General features: G+C 42.3%; 1 protein-coding gene across 2 annotated transcripts in view; it reads right to left on the bottom strand.

Moving 5' to 3' along the window:
• The window catches only part of UNC80 (unc-80 homolog, NALCN channel complex subunit), a 130,484-nt gene that overhangs the window by 26,209 nt on the left and 85,172 nt on the right, over positions 1-19,103 (bottom strand). For both annotated transcript variants that reach the window (XM_035565888.2, XM_035565879.2), the window contains 13 exons: positions 18,891-18,985; positions 17,897-17,986; positions 17,418-17,519; positions 16,259-16,439; positions 14,434-14,702; positions 12,645-12,779; positions 11,781-11,919; positions 10,257-10,353; positions 9,425-9,595; positions 9,119-9,211; positions 7,337-7,372; positions 5,308-5,526; positions 1,579-1,779 (listed from right to left, as the gene is read on the bottom strand). In XM_035565888.2, the coding sequence (XP_035421781.1) occupies positions 1,579-1,779; positions 5,308-5,526; positions 7,337-7,372; positions 9,119-9,211; positions 9,425-9,595; positions 10,257-10,353; positions 11,781-11,919; positions 12,645-12,779; positions 14,434-14,702; positions 16,259-16,439; positions 17,418-17,519; positions 17,897-17,986; positions 18,891-18,985 (1,828 nt within the window). The remainder of the gene's footprint in view (positions 1-1,578; positions 1,780-5,307; positions 5,527-7,336; positions 7,373-9,118; positions 9,212-9,424; positions 9,596-10,256; positions 10,354-11,780; positions 11,920-12,644; positions 12,780-14,433; positions 14,703-16,258; positions 16,440-17,417; positions 17,520-17,896; positions 17,987-18,890; positions 18,986-19,103) is intronic.

The raw sequence follows: 19,103 nt of genomic DNA, 5'->3' as shown, positions 1-19,103 counted from the left end.
ACTGTGTGCTGACTGGGACAGGAGGACAAGGCTTGAATAACTGGTTAGCTGAAGAATAAACAATACCCTAATCAAGCTCCTCAGTAGACTTCTTAGACATTCACGGAGGATCAAGGGTTCCCTACATTTATACCTCATTTTTCATCATCCACTGTTCCTAAACCTACTCCAAAATAGTAGTTTGCATTTTACTTGTTCTTATTCCCTGGTTTGGAGCAGGGTGCCCGCAGGGGGCAGCATGTAAGATTCTGATGAGAATACCCTAGGGGATACTGTGGTATCCACAGTAGTAGTGAGACTACTTCTGTGGTCTGTCACCCAGCAATGTGTGATCTCTGTCCCATCTCTAAGAAGCTTCTTGCTTAAATGATACTTAATGATGCTTAAATGTAGTTGCTGTATCTGGTCCAGTGGCTCTGCTGTCTCTGTCCCTGTGAGTACAGAAGAGTAGTTTCATCCAGGCACAGATGGAGGGAATATGAAGGGAATTTTAATTTATGAGCATTCATTCAGCTTAGACAAAAGGAAAGCTCTTTGGGAATAAGAAGAACCTTAAGCTGCCTTTTGAGGCAACAGGAAGTATGAGCAAGAAAAGAAAGAAATGGCAAGAAGCAGGCAAGACCTGGCAAAGAGTCAAACCATCAGGAAGGGGAAGCACCAACATTTCTGCCTCTAAATTCCCTGCAAGGGCAGGAGTTTCTAAAAGGAGATTGTTAACCAAGGGGAAGTGATAGGTGGGGTGCCAGAGAGAAGAGATCACCTCTGTATTATTTGCTCCATCTCAGTTGCGTACATGATTAGTTTTGTGTCTGAGTCCCAAATTCTGATATTCTCTAACATCAGTTGGCTTCTCAGCTCATATTGCCAACAAGCTGACTGATTCAAGCAGCTGAGGACATTTGTCCATGAAGTGACTGAGACCAATGACTCTTTTCACTCAAATCACTGGAAAATCTGCAGGGTTGGCAGATTTCACACTACCCAGACTGGATTTATATCACTGTCTTCAAGGTGGAAATGCTCCATATTGAATATTTCTTGAAGGCCTGAATGCTACTTTGTGATGCAGCAGGCTTTCACTAGCCACGGACTAGATGCCATTACTGCAGTTCTGTTCCCTTTATGCAGGAACATTCAGAAGCTACTGGGTAGCTCCAGATTACTTTTATCTTTACAGAGAACATTACAGTATTTTTGTGAGAAGGTACTCTAGAGATACTGTTACTACAGTTAACTTTCCATTAAAAAGAAATAAAATTAATGTTCTTCACTCACAGCTAAAGAAAACCAGAGGGCAGACAGATGGTACGAATCTGAAGACTTATTTTGGAGAAAGAGAAAAGATTTCTGTACATTCTCTCTGTAGTTCTTTATAACCATGCATTTCTTCTCTACCAGAAGCCACAACAAACATGTCAACATAAATGCACACTTACAGAGAAAAAAAAAAAACTTCATTTTCTGATACGTTGTAAAGGTTCACTGCGACACAACAGTTTTAGGTAGATGACATACCCACACTTCAAGGCTTGCAACATCAGAAACGGACCCCAGAGGGTTGCTGTTATACCTGCTTACCTCAGAGTAGGCATCTTGTGAATTTTATTGAACATACGATCCAATCTCTTTAAGATGAGGATAAGGGCAGGTCTCACCGCCTCAGCTGTCCAGTCAGTGATGGGTAGCATCTCCATGATGTAGCGCCGGAGACCTCGGCTTTCCATTGTCTGCGTGTCATAAGGTGCCAATTTCAGCAGGGAATGCGCGATTTCTGCCAACCTAAAACCAGGCTTTGTTAAGAGGGAAATCCAATACTCTACAATTTGCATTTCTCCACACATGCTAATGATCTAGCAGATAAATGATCACTAGACCAGTAAAAAGAAAAAGATGCACAAGTCAAATGTGCTGCTATTTAAATCCTGAGGCCCAGTAGCAACAGTTTCTGGTCTATTAAGATTCTTTTGCAAGTATCACTGTTTACATTTATAAACAAAATGAATAGTCTAAAGAATGTCCAAGCCTGTGTCCTTTTATGTTGACATTAAACACACTGAAGGAACATCAGGAATCACTTGTGTTGCTAAAAACAAAGTAACTGAGCTGTTAGTAAGATTACAGCATTGCCAATGCCTGTGAAACACAGACATTGTATGTCAACTGATGAGTGACTGATTTTAGTTTTGTGCTTGTTTTTCAGTGACACTACTTTAAGAGATCTCACTATGCAATTTACAGGTGTTAAACTTTAAAAATAATGTGCTGTCCCTCAGGCTTACACATGTACTGTGTATGACTACTCCCTGCAGCTTTGATCTGTTTCTCTTAACACCTCTACAGATTGTGTTGCTGTCATTCCTTCTAACCCTCCCAGGTGGCCTTGCCAATGGCTTTTTCTGTATTGACTGTGAAATGCCATGGCAACATTTAACTTAGACTTGTAGTTGGACAAATAGCTGCTAAAATACTTGAAGATTTGTGGTAGACAAAGACAAGTAATAAAGCCACATCTACTAATAAAAGGAACAGAAACTTGTACATTCCCTGAACTGCCACTAGACTTTGTAGTGGACAATTATAGGATAATCCTACTCATATTGTGGGGCTTCTTCTGAAATGCCTTCAACTAATGGAGCATATTTCCATTCTCTTTAAAATCTACCTAGCAATATCAAAGGCAATGAGTTCCTCAGATTAACCCAAAGTGCTATAAACATGTTTCTTTATCCAATATCTCTTTATTCTTACTTTTTACAACTACTTTGTCATGCTATGGAGTAGGTCTATTTTCTTAAACACTCTGAAATTTAAATCATCTTGCAATTATGCTTCTTTCTGATAACGCAAGATCAATGGTACATAATGGTATATCAAATTTGCTTATGCATTATGAAGTGTGAGATCCATCTCATCCAACATGAGATGCCTATCTCAATTAGTCTTCTAGCTCTGTTCCTATAGAAATAAGTAACCTGGGAAATTCTAATCTTCCTGAAATACTGTGATAAAGAGCCCATTGGATTGCATCTCCCTTTGCATTGTGTCCAGAAAGAACTTTATGACTTGATCGGACTAAACATTTCACTTTTAAATGTCTAAATTTGGGTTAGATGAACCCTGTCTGAAGTGAATAGCCATATTATCTTGTTTTCTGAAGTCTCTGAAATGGAATCTGTTAGCCTCTGAAGACCATACCTGTCACATCACATTCTGGTAAATCTGCTGTCTACTTAGAAAAGATTTTTTCCTGCAGCTAAATCCTGTTAGTCATTTAACTGATACTTATGAAATTAATTCATGTAAAAATCAGGAGGATGTTCCTTTTATTTAGGGCTAACTGCGATAAAGCAGTTCTGGCTCCAACCATAATAAAGGAGTCATTTCTAGCACTTTCCAGGAGACATAAGAGAATCAGAGCACAACTCGTTATCTTCTGTAAATCAAACTCTTGGCGTTATTGCTGTAACCTTTGACCATGAAAGACCTTGTCTCTTGAAAAGAATGCAGTAGTTAGCAGCTAGTACTGCGTTCTGTGACTGTTTCACTGAAATCTTCTATCAAGAAAGTATCTTTTCAAAAACATATACCAATAGCACCTTCTGTACACACAGATTTAGGAGCAATTAAGCTTAATTTCTCTGGAATATGAAAAAATGCAGAAATGAAGTTCCCACATTACTGTTAAACAGCAAATAATTCCAGGTAGTACACTCAGAGTGCTCTGATGTTACATGCAACTGTAAGGCCAGGATTGTAATTTAATGTGGAAAAAAAATAGCAAGCCCTATACTTTACTGCACTGAAGTTCATTCATCAGACATGTATTTCTTGCTCCCACTGAAATCCTCAAAAAAACCCCAAACATGTGTAGCCAAGGATGTAATTGGTCTGAGAATTTCACCTTTGTTTTCTAACATAAAGTTCTTATCTCAGACTCTTACTGATAATGTCTCAGACTCTTATTGCAGTTAAACAGCTGTATTAATTTCTGATGCTTGTGTTCCTTGGAAAAAATATAAAGGTGGTACTGCAGAAGCATCCAAGTCCATCAGAACTTCAGTTTGTTTGCAGCCAAGCATTACATAAATGACATGCATCTGTGGTAAGAGACATCTCTTGTTTAAAATTACCTTCTAAATTATTAAATATTTACCAGAGGGGGGAAGAGAAACATTCAATTCATGTGCAAACACACAAACCAATCAAAAAACACTTCCCAACGCCCCAGTGAATTTGGGGTATTTGTTAAACAAGATCTAAATTAATCTGAAACACAATTTTGTGTTCTATAGAGACAGCCTGAATCCAAAGATCTCTAATTGTGACAGAATCTGCCAGCTAAGGGGCTTTGCCATCTGTTTTCAGAGCATGCATGTAAAGGTAGAGGAGTTTTGTGAGGGTTTTCCTTGGTCCAGGGGGCAGGAACAGACTTGGTTTGGTGCACTACTATCATCAATCTCCCTTCAGCTTGCTTCACAAGGCTTTCCAGGCAAAAAAAGGCATAAAGCTCAGACAAAAGTTTCCTCTGAAGATGACTGAAAAACTGACAACAGAATCAGGTCCATTCCCTCGTGTTCCACTGCTCTACTGCTTTTTTGTCTTTAACATCTGGGCAAGCTTCTCAGTAGCAACTTATCCCTATTTTCTGGTTACCATGAACAGCATAGCAGAGAATGAGGTCCAAAGTGCTGATTAAAAGCCTATACACAATTCCTTCTAGGCCTGAACCCCACAAAACAGTTGGATGCTACAATGAGTATGCAACCAGCCAGCTGGGCTCAGTACTGCACCTTAATAAAAAACTTGTGTGCCTGCTGTATCACACACCGAGGTTGTGGTCCTGTAAATGCCTCCAGACCCATTCTCCCCTTTCAGGCATGTACATCGTATGGTGCAGTGTTTTTTCTCCCTTTCTCCTTTGTTGGCAGCTAGTTCTGGTGCACAGTGTCACAAGAGAAGATTCAGCCAGCCGTGCAGCTTCCCCATGCCTTGGGGGGAAGAGGTAGCCTTATCTACTCTACTCTTCACCATAACTTATTCTGATGTGTCAGGTGGGCCTCCACATGTGTTTCATCCACAGGAGATGGGGGTCTGAATGAGACCAGAGGAGAGCCTATGAAACCCTTTTATACACAAGCAGCATCAGGTACAATCTAAGGAACATTAAAATACGCATGTTTCAGACAGCCAAAGTAGTCTACACTACCAAAAAGTCATTCACTCTGTCTGCTATTATGATAAAATAAGAGCTAAAATAAAGGAATCCCCCTGACATGAACAAGTAGAAGCAGAATGCCTGTGGAATACCTCATGTGGGACTTCACATCCAGCAGTTCCAGAGAAGTCACTCTGGGCTCTCCAGCAAGGTTCTGTAAAATCTTCAGCCTTGGACCACAGTGCTTGTAAAACTCGGTGCAGATATTCAGCAGTGACTCCCGGGGTCTCCTGAACTCCTCCCTGGCAATTCGTTCATCCAGTTCCTCTCGGGGAAGACCCTGGCCCTCCTCCAGTAAGTGAAGGTTCTCCCTGGAAGATAGAAAATGAGAAAAAAGTAAGTGCTGTAGGCAGTGGAAGAGCAGGGATAGACTGTAACTATCTACTAAATTATTTCACTCAGAGGGTGGTGAGGCCCTGGCACAGGCTGCCCAGGGAAGCTGTGGATGCCCCATCCCTGGAGGTGTTCAAGGCCAGGTTGTACGAGGCCCTGAGCAACCTGACCTAGTAGGAGATGTCCCTGCCTGTGGCAGGGGGGTTGGAACCAGACGGGCTTTAAGGTCCCTTCCAACCCAAGTCGTTCTGTGATTTTATGATTATAACAACTTCTCCAGCTTGTTTTGCAACAGATGCTTTCCTCTGCAATTGAAAAGAAAAATAGTTGCATCTGCAATTGAAAAAGGGAAACTATCACCTGCAAAGTCTTGTTGAGAATGAGAAAAATTTCTATACGAACTATCCTTTGTTACCTTACCCTGCAAAAAGGCTGCAGCAACAACAACAGTGGGTGGGACCCAGTAAATCTGGAAACTGCTGCAAAGCAGTTCACAGAATCACAGAATCGTCTAGGTTGGAAGAGACCTCCAAGATCATCTAGTCCAACCTCTGTCCTAACACTAACAAGACCTCCACTAAACCATATCACTAAGCTCTACATCTAAATGTCTTTTAAAGACCTCCAGGGATAGCGACTCAACCACTTCCCTGGGCAGCCCATTCCAATGCTTAACAATGCTTTCGGTAAAGAAGTTCTTCCTAATATCCAACCTAAACCTCCCCTGGTGCAACTTTAGCCCATTCCCTCTCGTCCCGTCACCAGGCACGTGGGAGAACAGACCAACCCCCACCTCGCTACAGCCTCCTTTAAGGTAACTGTAGAGTGCGATAAGGTCGCCCCTGAGCCTCCTCTTCTCCAGGCTGAACAAGCCCAGCTCCCTCAGCCGCTCCTCGTAAGACTTGTTCTCCAGACCCCTCACCAGCTTCGTTGCCCTTCTCTGGACTCTCTCGAGCACCTCCATGTCCTTCTTGTAGCGAGGGGCCCAAAACTGAACACAGTACTCGAGGTGCGGCCTCACCAGAGCCGAGTACAGGGGGACAATCACTTCCCTAGCCCTGCTGGCCACACTGCTTCTTATACAGGCCAGGATGCTGTTGGCCTTCTTGGCCACCTGAGCACACTGCTGGCTCATATTCAGCCGACTATCAACCAATACTCCCAGGTCCTTCTCGGCCAGGCAGCTTTCCAGCCACTCATCTCCCAGCCTGTAGCTCTGCTTGGGGTTGTTGCGCCCCAGGTGCAGGACCCGGCACTTGGCCTTGTTGAACTTCATACAGTTGGCCTCAGCCCATCGCTCCAGCCTATCCAGATCCTCCTGCAGAGCCTTCCTGCCCTCGAGCAGATCAACACGCACCTAACTTGGTGTCGTCTGCAAACTTACTGAGGGTGCACTCGATCCCCTCATCCAGGTCATCGATAAAGATATTAAAGAGGACTGGCCCCAGCACTGAGCCCTGGGGGACTCCACTAGTAACCGGCCTCCAACCGGATTTGGCTCCATTCACCACAACTCTTGGGGCCCGGCCATCCAGCCAGTTTTTAACCCAACGAAGCGTACGCCAGTCCAAGCCACGAGCAGCCAGTTTCTTGAGGAGAATGTTGTGGGGAACGGTGTCAAAAGCCTTACTGAAGTCAAGGTAGATCACATCCACAGCCTTCCCCTCATCCACCAAGCGTATCACTTGGTCATAGAAGGAGATCAGGCTCGTTAGCGTACGCCAGTCCAAGCCATGAGCAGACAGCTCATCACATGTCAGAGAAGACTGGGTGAAGATTTTACTGTACCTGATAAAGTGTAGTTTGGCTCCCTGTTCTGGGTACCTGAGAAAAGAGAAACAGTGGAGTTTTAAAACAGCAACTTAAGAATGCCGTAACTGTCCCTTGCTGAGAGAGAGTGACAATGTTCTAGCCCAGAGGTACACTCTTCACAGACAGGATGGTACCTTTTATCACTGGAACAATGGCTACATGTAGTTAGTGACCACAATGAATAGCCTTAATCTCCCAACTAGCAGCAAAACCCAGATTGTCATAGTTACTGCCCGTGTTATGAAAGAAAAAATCCAGGCTTTCAAACAATTTCTCTTACTGATTTTCACCCCAGTGCTTGGCCTCTCTCACGAAGCCACAGCTCACCTCCTAGAAATCAGAGTTTTGTTTTGTTTTCATTTTCTCTTGCTACTTTTTGTTGAGAAAGCATTAACAAACCCTGCACCACATGTCCAAGGCTAGAACAGTGACCATTCCACCATCATGAGGCTCCTGCTGTTGTCAACATATGCCTGTTGGAATAACAGAACAAATAAGGGCAGGAAACCTGGAGCAGTGCAAAAATATTTTGGATCAGAAACTGACTGCTTGATCATCAGAAAGATCTGGAAATGAAAGCCAAGATATTCAAGTTACACAGCATCAGGAATCTCTATGTTGCCTCTCAGCAGATACATATTAACTGCTTTCTAAAATCAGCAGACAAACTACTATCTATTACATCTTATTTTTTCTTAGATGGGGCATTTTTGCAATGGAAGTAAACAGCATATATCCATTTCAGGCTTGGGCATGAAGGGGTTTCTCTGCTTCTCAGATCCTGGATTGAAGCACAAAGCTGTGCTGAATGCGCTGCTGAGACTCCCAGCCTGGATGAAACAGTCTGTTAAAGAGTAACAGACTAATCCCAGGAGTTACCAACCAAGATGTGTGCATTCCACATTTATAAAGTAATACAACAGCCCTTTGATGATTAATGCAGAAAGGGATTTCTATCTCCCTTCAATACAAAAGAAGACACAGAACAACTTGGAAGGCATGTCTTGCCAGAAAGGTATTACTGATTTACAGTCCATTATAGCCCATGGTACTTTACTGTACCATGCTATGCACAGACTTAGTATCAGCTGTTACTGACAAAAGAATTCAAGAAGGAATATTCTGCCCTGGAAGAACTGCTACTCCAGGAAAATACTCTGCTCTGGAAGAACAGCTAGGTGAAAATTCCTCCTCCAGGTCAGCACAAACACAGAGATTTTAAGCACAGTAAGGCATAATCTTTCAAAAAAGCAAAGGAAAATGATAAAAAGAAAACTAGAGGAGGTGCTAATTTCTGTGAGTCTTAAGTGACATGCAGTTTGAGCTCTTGCTGCTGCTCAGTGTCTCAGAACGAGGCTAGAAGGATCCAACCCTTCTGCTATACACTGATAATAACTATTCTGCTAACCACTGGCCTCTGCCCAGTGGTCTCTTTGATGGTGGACTTGGAAAGAAGCAAAGCAGAAAACTCAAGGGCATAGCTGCTTTGTCAGTATACTTCAGGATTAATATCCTGGTCTTCTATTTATGGTTTCATAACCAAAATTTATACTATTGGGAACTTTGGTTACTGTCAGAGATTCAGTCCTGGCTATGTGCTCTTTTTATCTGACTGTTTTTTGCCCCACAGTACCTAGAGCACTTCCTCAGGCAACTGAGGAAGCACTCTGCACTCTGAGGAGTGAGATATTACCTTACCCCCCCCCAAAAAAAAGCTGTTCAGAAAAACAAGAAAGAAAGAAAAACCCACTGACTTACCTGGTGTTCACACCTGCTGACATGGTGTGGTTAGCTGTTGTGGTCCCTTTATGGCCTTGGTCACATCGACTCATCTGCGGGGCTGTCATAGGCCTGGTAAAGGGAAGGTGAGTAACACACTGAAGACTGAATATAACAAGTGCACCGAAATTCTCCTTGTGGGCTGGTGAAACCTAGCACTCATTTTAACATGTCTAAAACTCAACCATTATCCAAAATAACTTGCATATTGTGAGCTCCCGTGAGCTCCTTTTCCCCACACTGATGACCAAATACATGCTCAGACCTTTGAAAGATGTGAGTTACCTGGTGAGAACTTCGACACTGTACAAGAGGGCCTGCAAAGAGGTGGCAAGTGCAGCCATAGCAGCAATCTCCTCACGAGCTGCTGTCACAGTCTCCGCTTGACAGGTTTGCCGCTTCAGTTTCTGCAAGTAACAGGGAACCAGCGCTTCCAAGACCATCAGCATTTGAAGGCTGGAAAAATAACCAAAACTTGGTCTGTTATATCCTGTCAATCCTCAAACTCACATCAGATGGAGGCTTAAGTTTCTATCTGAAAACCCCTGGATCTCCCACTGGCCTGTGGTTTCATTGCTTCTCACTTGTTAAGCAGCCATGGGCCAAAGAAACTCTTGTATGAGGGACTTCAGGGAAAAAAATTGACTGATGCATGAAACAATAACAGAAACAGCCTGAACTTTCAGATATCTTCTGAATAAGTCATCCACTTGCAGGCATTCATTTTCTCTTTCAGAGACTTCTTTCTTCTCTGGTTCCCTCTTGGAGAATAACCTTTTTGTACTCCTAGTTTACCTTCTCTCTCTCTGTATCTTTATTTTCTTTTCAGCTGCCTGTTTCTGCCCTCCAGTGCCCTATCCACTGCCTCTCTGACAACAGAAACCTTAATAACACAACGTGATCCCCACCTGGAAGTGCAGCCTACATTACTGCTGCTCAGGCTGCCATCCAGCTCAGTGTTGCAGCCCGAGACATGGCCTCACAGGGAATCCTAGTACTTACAATGCATTTCTATGTCCTCTGCCTTGATTTGTCTGCCTTGCTTTCTGATGCCATATGCCACTTTTAGGCCTCATTTGAGTCTCTACAAACCAAGAAAACAAAATCCGACCAGCACCTTCTGAATGATTCAGGAGCATAGGCCACCACTGTCACACACAGCTTGATGGCTTCACTGATCGAAAAGGTCAAGTCTTCATTCCCATAGCAGAAGTCTGAGGGAGTAAAACAATGTGAAGAAAGTAGTACACAAACATATTGAATATGAAAAAAAGATAGCACACTCCTTTCTTTCCCCCATTTTCAACTACTTGTTTCTCATGTTAACGATCCCCAATAGGCTCCTGATTTTTGACAAAAATGAATCTACAAAACAGAAACATGTGCTGCACTCCCACTTGCACCCTGACATCCAAGAACCCAGCAGGTGAGAAACAATTCTTAGCTGGTCAAATCACTGCGGAGCATAAGGCCTACAGCTGCTACTGGAGTCTTGTTTCAAACATCACCCACCACAAGCAAAATCTTAAGCTCACACATGACAAGGACACGTGAGCTTAAGCACAATTTTTATGCTTCCTCTTTTTTTTCCTAGGTGTTCCTAACAAACTGAAAATGACACTGATGCACCACTGATGGAAGAAGATAGTTACATTTCTAAAAATCAAGCCCCTTCTGTACTGGCAGCCAGATGACCTCCAGCACAAAAGTGACTCTGGTTTGCTCGTGATTTGAGAAAAAGGTTTCAAAAGCCTTTCAGTCTCAGACTACAAATTTTACATACCAAAAAACCAATGTATCCAAAGAGTAATATTTGCAATAACGTTACAGTCCCATTTTTAGAAGTGACTTTGGTGTACAGGAGCTCAAGTTAAAGCTAAGGTCCCAAAGTGCGTAAGTCACTTTGAAAAATGGAACTTGGAAGTCAGATTTTTAGATAATTCTGATTTTATATGGAAAATACCAGGCACAAACATACTCATCTATGGTCTCACTGTCAATATACACTTGGAAAGTGCAAATTTGAAAAATAACTCAAAGGTACTTATAAAAATCAGCCAAAATTACTTCCCTGCAAATCACAAAACAGCCAAGTTTTTAAATGCTGCATTGCATGGATAACTACCAAGAGACACAGTGTCCTGGGCACATCACACAGCCGTATATATTCTGCTTTGTGATAAATCAGCTCCCCTCCTAGAACTCAGCATGGTCAAATGTCTGAATGGCATCCATCACTTACTAGTCATAGTCTGCCCACAGGAGAGGATGCTTTCGTTTCCTGCCCACATGGAACAGTGCAGAGGATGACACTGATCTTGTCAGCATGATAACATTTATTAGGCATCTTCATTCTTCACCCACACATGACAAAATTCAAAATGCCAGGGGCTAGTTTCAGACTAGCACGCTCAATGCAGAAAAAGGAGCTTTGGAATAAAATAAATTAATAATTCCCTTCCTGCAGAAAATATCCAGTGGATGGTGGTAATAAAGTCAACCTTAAAGGATTCATAAGAAACAGATATTACTACGTTGTGGGAGAAGAAAAAGACCCTGAACAAATCTTACTGCATGAAATACATGTTTAATCAATAAATAACAAACCAGAATTACTGAGTAAAGGATGACTTGCTGTTACCTAATGACTTGAGAGGCTTTTCTGCTTTCACCAGCTCTAAGATGTCCAAAATGTCTGGCGTATCTCCCTCTAAAGACTGCAGCAGGTCAAACAGGCACTGAGCTGATACTCCTTTGCTGGTTCCATTGTTCGTAGCATCCTGTTTCAATGACACACATTTGTGGCTGATTTTCTGAGGACCTGTGTGCATCCTGGGAACCTCAAGGAGTTGGCAACCCTTCCTCACTCCCCCCACCCCCCCTTTTTTTTTTTTTAAATCTTGGTTCAATAGACTGATGCTATAATGGAAGCATAATCTGAAAACGGCACACAGCTTTACTCCCCCCAAAAATCAGATCTGTGAAGAAGGATGTGTGTGCTTGCAGTGTAAGTGCAGTTAGGTTTGGCACTCCCACTTTAAATTAAAATTCCATTAATTAATTTTAACTCACTAAAATGTTAAAAAGTGATTGGTGAAGATTTCAAAACATGGCTAACCCAGTTTTATAGTTCACACGTACTAAAACTTGGCAGTAAGTTTTCTGTTCTTATTGCTGGATTCTAAGAAATGATTTGTGTATGAAGAGTTACAAATCATTATTGTCCTTTTATAACCTATTTATACACAGAAACTTAAAGAGAAACTACATTTACTAGCCTGGATACCAGTGGCTCATCAACTCAGTGCCCCGCTCAATCAACTGATGAACAGAAGTGTGAAGAAATAAGTTCAGGAAATGGTTCTGTGTAGCACCAAGTGCAGCAAGCATGTGTTCAGTCTGAACTGTGCTGATGCTCCAGCTGTTTTCTTTTTGTGATCTCTGAGGGGGGCTGTCTGCATACACAGGCTTCCCCACACCAAGCCTAGGGAATGCTTTTACTCACAGGGAACTCCAGGAGAGGGGCCACACTTGCGAACAGTTGCAGAATGAAAGGCTTGCGATGCAGAACGTAGAACTGGCGGCAAGCAAACTCTATCGCTTGGCGTAACTGTGGGTTGCTTTCATAGTCAGCATAAACCTGAGCAGATATAAAATGACATGGAAGTACTACTCCAGTGGAAGGGCTTGTCATCTCCTGATCCCAGACTGAATCAACTACAGCCTGACTCCAAGTCAGGAATGCTGCTGATTGCAGTAGCAGAATTATTCCATGCGTCTTTCACAAGATACAATTCTGTACAGTCACCCCAGAATGCTATGTGACATTTTCTTTTTCTTTTTTTGTCCTTCAACAGAAAATATTTAGTTTCAGAGCTGTAACAACTCCAATATTCTGTCCTGCAGAAGTGTTACTGAATCAGCAATTTTCCATTACATGTTTATGTGGCTGATTATTCTTAATCAAGAACCTACATTTGCCCAACTCATCAACATCGTGTTTTTTTTCATTTTTTTTCCAGACTGCATCTCCAGTTTGTCAAGACAATGTGAACTTCTAGCCCATTCTCCAACACACTGACATTTCCACCCACTTTAAAGATATTTTAAGTTTTTTAGAGTGGCATTTCCTTCAGAGCTGGCCACTGAACCATGCAGCAAACATGTTGCCAAAGATGAGGGATTTGTTTCTCAGTGTTATATAAACAGTATAACATTGCTAGGAAAAACTTCACTGTGCTTCCTTCTTTTGTCCGTATCAATTGCCTGTCTGCACATCTCTGCTGGTACAAGTCTTTGGGAGCTTTGGGGCGGGGGTGGTTAGCATTTTCTTGCTATTTGCTGGCAACAGGTAATGCTGAGATTTTATGGTGGTGCAAAACTCACAATATAGCACAAGGCTCTTTGAAGGTTTCTAAAAAATTTTTCCTGTGTGAGACCTTTGCAGAGATGTACTCATATTTCAGTGGTTTAGTAGCCTGAAGTGTGTCTTGTAGTATGTCTTTAGTACAATCACAAGCCTTTAGCTTGCTTTTGAGGCCACTCAATGGCCTGTTACACTCACAAGAATTTATTTATTTACTAAATCTCTATTTAGATACACTCTTTGAGCCCTGCAGAAAGTGTTACTGTCTATAGAAGAACTATATTGATGTTTCTTTATTTTCAGTATCTAATTTTTCCCAAATATTAACAGAAAAAGGGTGTATATATATATATATACCTCAAAGTAAAAAGAAACTCCAACTCTAATGCTTGCAATGTTTTCCATCACTCACATGGAAAAGATGCATACAGTTTTTTAAAAACACTTAGTGTAATTTTCTGTTGCTATTTAAATTGCAGATAATATATTTATTGTACTTAAAGAAGTTAATATAATCCAGTTTAAGTCAGCGAGTAGCTTGTCTAGATATTTCAACTATTCCCCAAATTTCAGCCATCCCTGGAGGAAAAAAACACCAAGGGAAACCCAGAGTCTACAAATTTTCAAGAACTTCATATTTCTGTGTGAAAGTAAAGAGTGAGGGAGACAGACATCCATTTACTTAAAGAAGAGAAGAAAACATAGTCATTTACTCAAGCAGATATGCGAATGTAGTCCCAGGAATGCTGATTTGTGCCTTCCCGCCCTGATCTAATGTTTGTCTTCTCAGAGCCCCCAGAGCCTGTAACCTCACCAGGACTCATCAGATGGCTACAGTCAGGCATAAAGTTTATCCGTTCACTCCCAGTTCTATAACAAAATGCCCGCTCTGCAGTCTTCCCTTGCATTGTTCATGGAAATGGCTCACCTGCAGCATGCTGGGGAGGACCCACTGGTACCCACTGAGAGAGAAGAGGTGGTTAAAGTGCACGGCTGTGTTAATTACTGTGGCAGCGTACTGCCTCAACAAGGCACTGTCTTCAGGGTGCAGGATCAGGGCACCGTTGAAGACGTTCAAGAACAGCATGATCTCATCCCCCCAGGGGAACTCGCTAGGCATGCCAAGGAACATCTCCTCCAGCAGCTTAATCCACAAGCTTTTTTGAAGAGTGTCAAGACCAAAGAGCTCTTTTCCAGCTGTGGGGGAGAAGAGGCAACAACAGTCATCTCTGTCTACAACGGCCAGCCTCACAACACTCCCATAGGCTAAAGGCTTCTCCAGAGAACCCTTCCACAAACACTGACCTTAGTTCTGCCTTTTCAAAGTGACCGCACCCATCCTGCACTTCTGCAAGTGCCTACAGGGCTTGAGCCAACCATGATTAAAAACAAAACACATGAAGACTAAGACTGATGAATATCACATGGCAAATCTGCTCCCCTAGTTGGAAATTCTTTTCTTAAAAAGTGAAAGCAAATCTGAGCTTGTACATATAAGCAGGCATTCATCATCTGTCTCACACAACCTGGATGGATGCATGGATTTATGCTGAATTTTTATCCTTCAGGTGTCCCACACACTACAGGACATCGATGCATAGCTCCAATAATGCTTCTGAAAGCAAGTGTCTTTAGGGCCTGTTACAGAACTGGCCGATGTTTACCACTCTGCAACAGTGGCCTGTTTAATTCTCAAGTCAGCCTGGAAACTCTACTTGACTTTCAGAGCAAAGTTCCTAAAAAGAGAGCTGTTTCTATATCCCTGCTACAGAGTATGCCCAATCTTCATTTAGAGGCTGATGCTTCCACAAAGTGCATTTTGTGCTCTTCTTTTAATGTGCAGTTATGCATAGTGGGGTCTTTGAACTTTCTCTGAACTGTTTCGTATGTCCAGATTTGAAAACATTGACCCGATGGCAGGATGCTCGTGTGGAACAAGCTGGCAACTGGAGTTCTTGAGTTCAGAGAAATCAGTGCAAATACTCCCATGACAGTTACAGAAAAATTTAAGCTAGATGAGACAACCAAAGGTCCCTGACTCAGGCAAGGTGAACTTTAAAGCTGATTAGGTGGCTTGAGCCCTTGATTGACTGACTTTTACAAATCTCTGTGGATGAAGACTGCACTGCCTCTCTGTTTCTGACTGTAACGTAAAGATATTTTTTTTTTTGTCCAACTGTGATTTCCTTGGCTGCAATTTGTGTTTGCTGCCTCTTGTCCTTTTACTGCGCATTTCTGAGAAGAGCCTGGCTGTTCTCACCACAATGCTGCTTTACTGGAAGTCTTCCATGAGGTGCCCTACCTCATGTCCAAGCCTTCTCTTCTTCAAACTGAAGAAGTCCAGGTCCTCGTATGACCTCTCCTCATATGATAAGTGCCCTGGCTCACTAACCACCACAGCGGCCCTTCCCTAAACCTACTCTGGTTTGTCAAAAACTCCTGTGCTCCTGTGTTCTGGTGAGTCCAGAACTGGACACAGTATTCCAGCCGTAGCCTCATGCATAATTTTAATACATAATTATATTCTCATCTGGGTCCAAAGAAAGTAACTTTGTCTAGAGATGCCTAACATAGCAAAACGTTTTCTGCTGTTATGCTTACAAACCATCAGCTATGTATCATTTTCCCTAGGAAGAGATTTATCAGCCTTCAGTGATGCCACAGGCCTGTGTGTTTCTAAGGCAAATGAAGTTCCTCACATAAACCTTCTGGGCCCTATACAACCACCAGAGAAAGTCATTAAAAGGCCGTACCTTGGGGATCACTGAAGAGTGAGAACTCAGCATCAATGGCACTTCGGGGAAATGAAGGCAAACGGAGCAGGTCTTCCTGAAGCATTGATACGTGTGACTGCTTGTGGGCAGTGGGGATTTTCTGGGTCAGCGATATGAGGAACAACACCCGCCCCACCTCTTCTAGTTTGCGGGTGAACACCTGGAAGAGAAAAAGAGACAAGGATCAGTATCAGTCTGGTCAAAAAGCTCTTTACAAAGTATGTACTCTTTTCTAGGTTAGCTTCCACAGCTTTCTCTGATGGTAAAGCGATTGCACTCAAGCCCCAGAGGAACCTGCTGAAACTCAGAAAGCAAGTGCTGTGCCCTTCTTCTAGAATTTGCAATGACTGGTGGGTTTTAGCCCCACTCAGCAAAGATGGATTGTGTTCATAAAGAAGTTTTAACACCACTTTCTATTTCAGTCTTGTAGAGGACCCTGAATGGCTGTCAAATGTTTTGCAACTGTGCTGTGTGGTCTTTTGTAGACCAGTGGAAACTGCCTGTGTAAACCCCAAGGTGATCAGAGGCAAACCAACTCCAAACTGAAAGCCATACAGTTGCAGCTGCTCTCTGCAAAGTCTTAGACAATGGTCAACATCATGTCTGGTTTTTTGCTAGCATAATAAAACTATTAATACCAAATGTTAAAAGTTTAACCACATTCCCCTTCCTTTTTATTTCCTGGTTAGTATTGTCCTTTGCAGATATAGCTAGAGCAACTTTTTTCCCTACTTTTCCCTGTGCTACTGCGACAAGTTTAGCTTTTGTGGAAACCAAAGTATGCAGCTTCCTACAGATGGAGTGAATTCAATATTGTTGTCTTACTGTCTAAGGAAATGACACCCTCAGGGGTCTGAAGCACATTAAAAGCACTGCCCTGACATTTTAGGTAGGGTTTAGTTCCTATGAGAGAGCTCCTGGAAGCTGCAGAACATTAGCAGGATCAGACAGATTATCAGGTCATGAGGCTGGAAGATGGGGAGGACAGTGTCTTTCTGAGACAGATTTTGTGCCAAATGCTCCTTCTCCAGTAGAGCTCTCTATCCGTATGCAACGTGAGTGGAGGTCTTTAAAGGGAAAGGAAGGTTTATTTACATGATTTGTTTCTGGGCAGAGGTGTTCGGTGACAGTAAGATACCTGCTTCTGAATGAGCTCTTGACCCTTTTCAGGATGCATCTGTACCAGGTTGAGCTGGGGAGAAACTGACCTCCGGAAAGGATAAATGTCACGGACGTAGGTCTGCCAGGAAAGGAAACAATAAAGCGAATTTTAAACAAATGCAAATTGTAACAACATCACTAGTTAGAACTAAGTAAGAGGCTCTTTAGTCTTTTCAGAAACTTTTGGGCAGGGCCTTCCAGACACTGTGAAACATTATGTGAAGCTTTTCTAAGAAAGCTAGACATTAATAATTTAAGAGCCAAGGGACTCCACTTCTGCCTCTCCCCTGTTCTGACAAACTCCCATCTTTCACCACACAACTAAATACCAGACATGTGGTGCCCGCAGGACTGAATTCTGCTTATGGGATGCCTGTTCTCCTTTAGATAACCCTGATGTTTAAAAAGGGATGAGATGGAAAGGACAAAGTAATCAGTACCTGACCTTTGCCTTACCTTGTTGTAATGAATAAGATTCCATCGCTTATCCATTAAAAAGTAATGAGAAGACTGTGTTTCAGGTATATTAAAAAACTCCAAACACTCCTGAAGGGGAAGGAAGAGAAACATCCTATTACTTATTAGTTATCTTGTAGAAAGACCTCAATATCCAAAAGGTGAATATCCAGCTAATAATGGATAAAGGCATAAACCTGCTAGGATCTCACTCTTTTGGCATTAATTCTTAATTTCTTTTTAATCATGAAGTACATTAATATGTTTGTGACAATCAAGGCATGCTGGTTTCACAGTCCTGAAGACCAATGTTACTTATTTTGATGTCTTCATATTGCATGTATTTGCCTGGCCATATGACCCATACGGGTATTGCAGCTTCCATTTCTATACTACATATTTATCAAGTTTTAGAGGTTGGGGACGTACAGAGACATTACAGTTCAGACCTTTCAAAGCACTGAGGTGCATGTTTCCCATCAAAACTTAATGTTGGACAAACCTGTGTCTTTTATAAGTCTGTTTCTTATGTAATTCACATAAAGTCATCCAGGAATGTTTGGCCAAAAGGCAAATGACCTCACAACTCCTAAATCCCAACATATAATTCATCGTGGCTAATGAGTCATCATTTCTGCTCTTTCTAATCCTGATCATTCTGTTTAGTGTTGATAAAACCAAACATTTCAGTGATTTACGTATTTATCCAAGGCATCCAAGCAAATACCCAACAAGCTGCAGTGTATTCAAATGTACTTGCATTTGTGGGGCTTTGGCTGGCTATGAGGTCAGGGCATTTCTATTACCCTTTAATATGGGATTCTGTTTTCTTGCAACCAAGATCTCTTAATATGAAGACAGAATTGCCTGTCACAACAAGGCGTCTCCCCTGACATTGAACCAGGAAGATCATGCAGAATGTATTGCTGGCATACAGGTATGTCAGGTAAATGTACTACGGAGCAGTTTGTTCAGTTCAAAAACTCAATCCAACCTTCAGAAGGGCCTCAAACTGTGTGTCCTCATGGACTGGTAACTGAGTTGGGATGTCGCACTCATTCTGTCCATGTACGACAAGGGTCTTTGTGCCTAAAAGAAGAAAAGCAGATGTATTCTTCCTGGGCTTTTACTTACTTCAATTTCAAAAGACTGCCCATATAGGATAAGCGATAGTTAAAATTAATTCCTGGGCAGACAGACATCAGTC

Source organism: Cygnus atratus, chromosome 6, assembly GCF_013377495.2.
Source record: "Cygnus atratus isolate AKBS03 ecotype Queensland, Australia chromosome 6, CAtr_DNAZoo_HiC_assembly, whole genome shotgun sequence".
Classification (NCBI taxonomy): domain Eukaryota; kingdom Metazoa; phylum Chordata; class Aves; order Anseriformes; family Anatidae; genus Cygnus; species Cygnus atratus.
The sequence above is the reverse complement of the archived record's forward strand: the minus strand, read 5'-3'. Positions and strand labels throughout refer to the sequence as shown.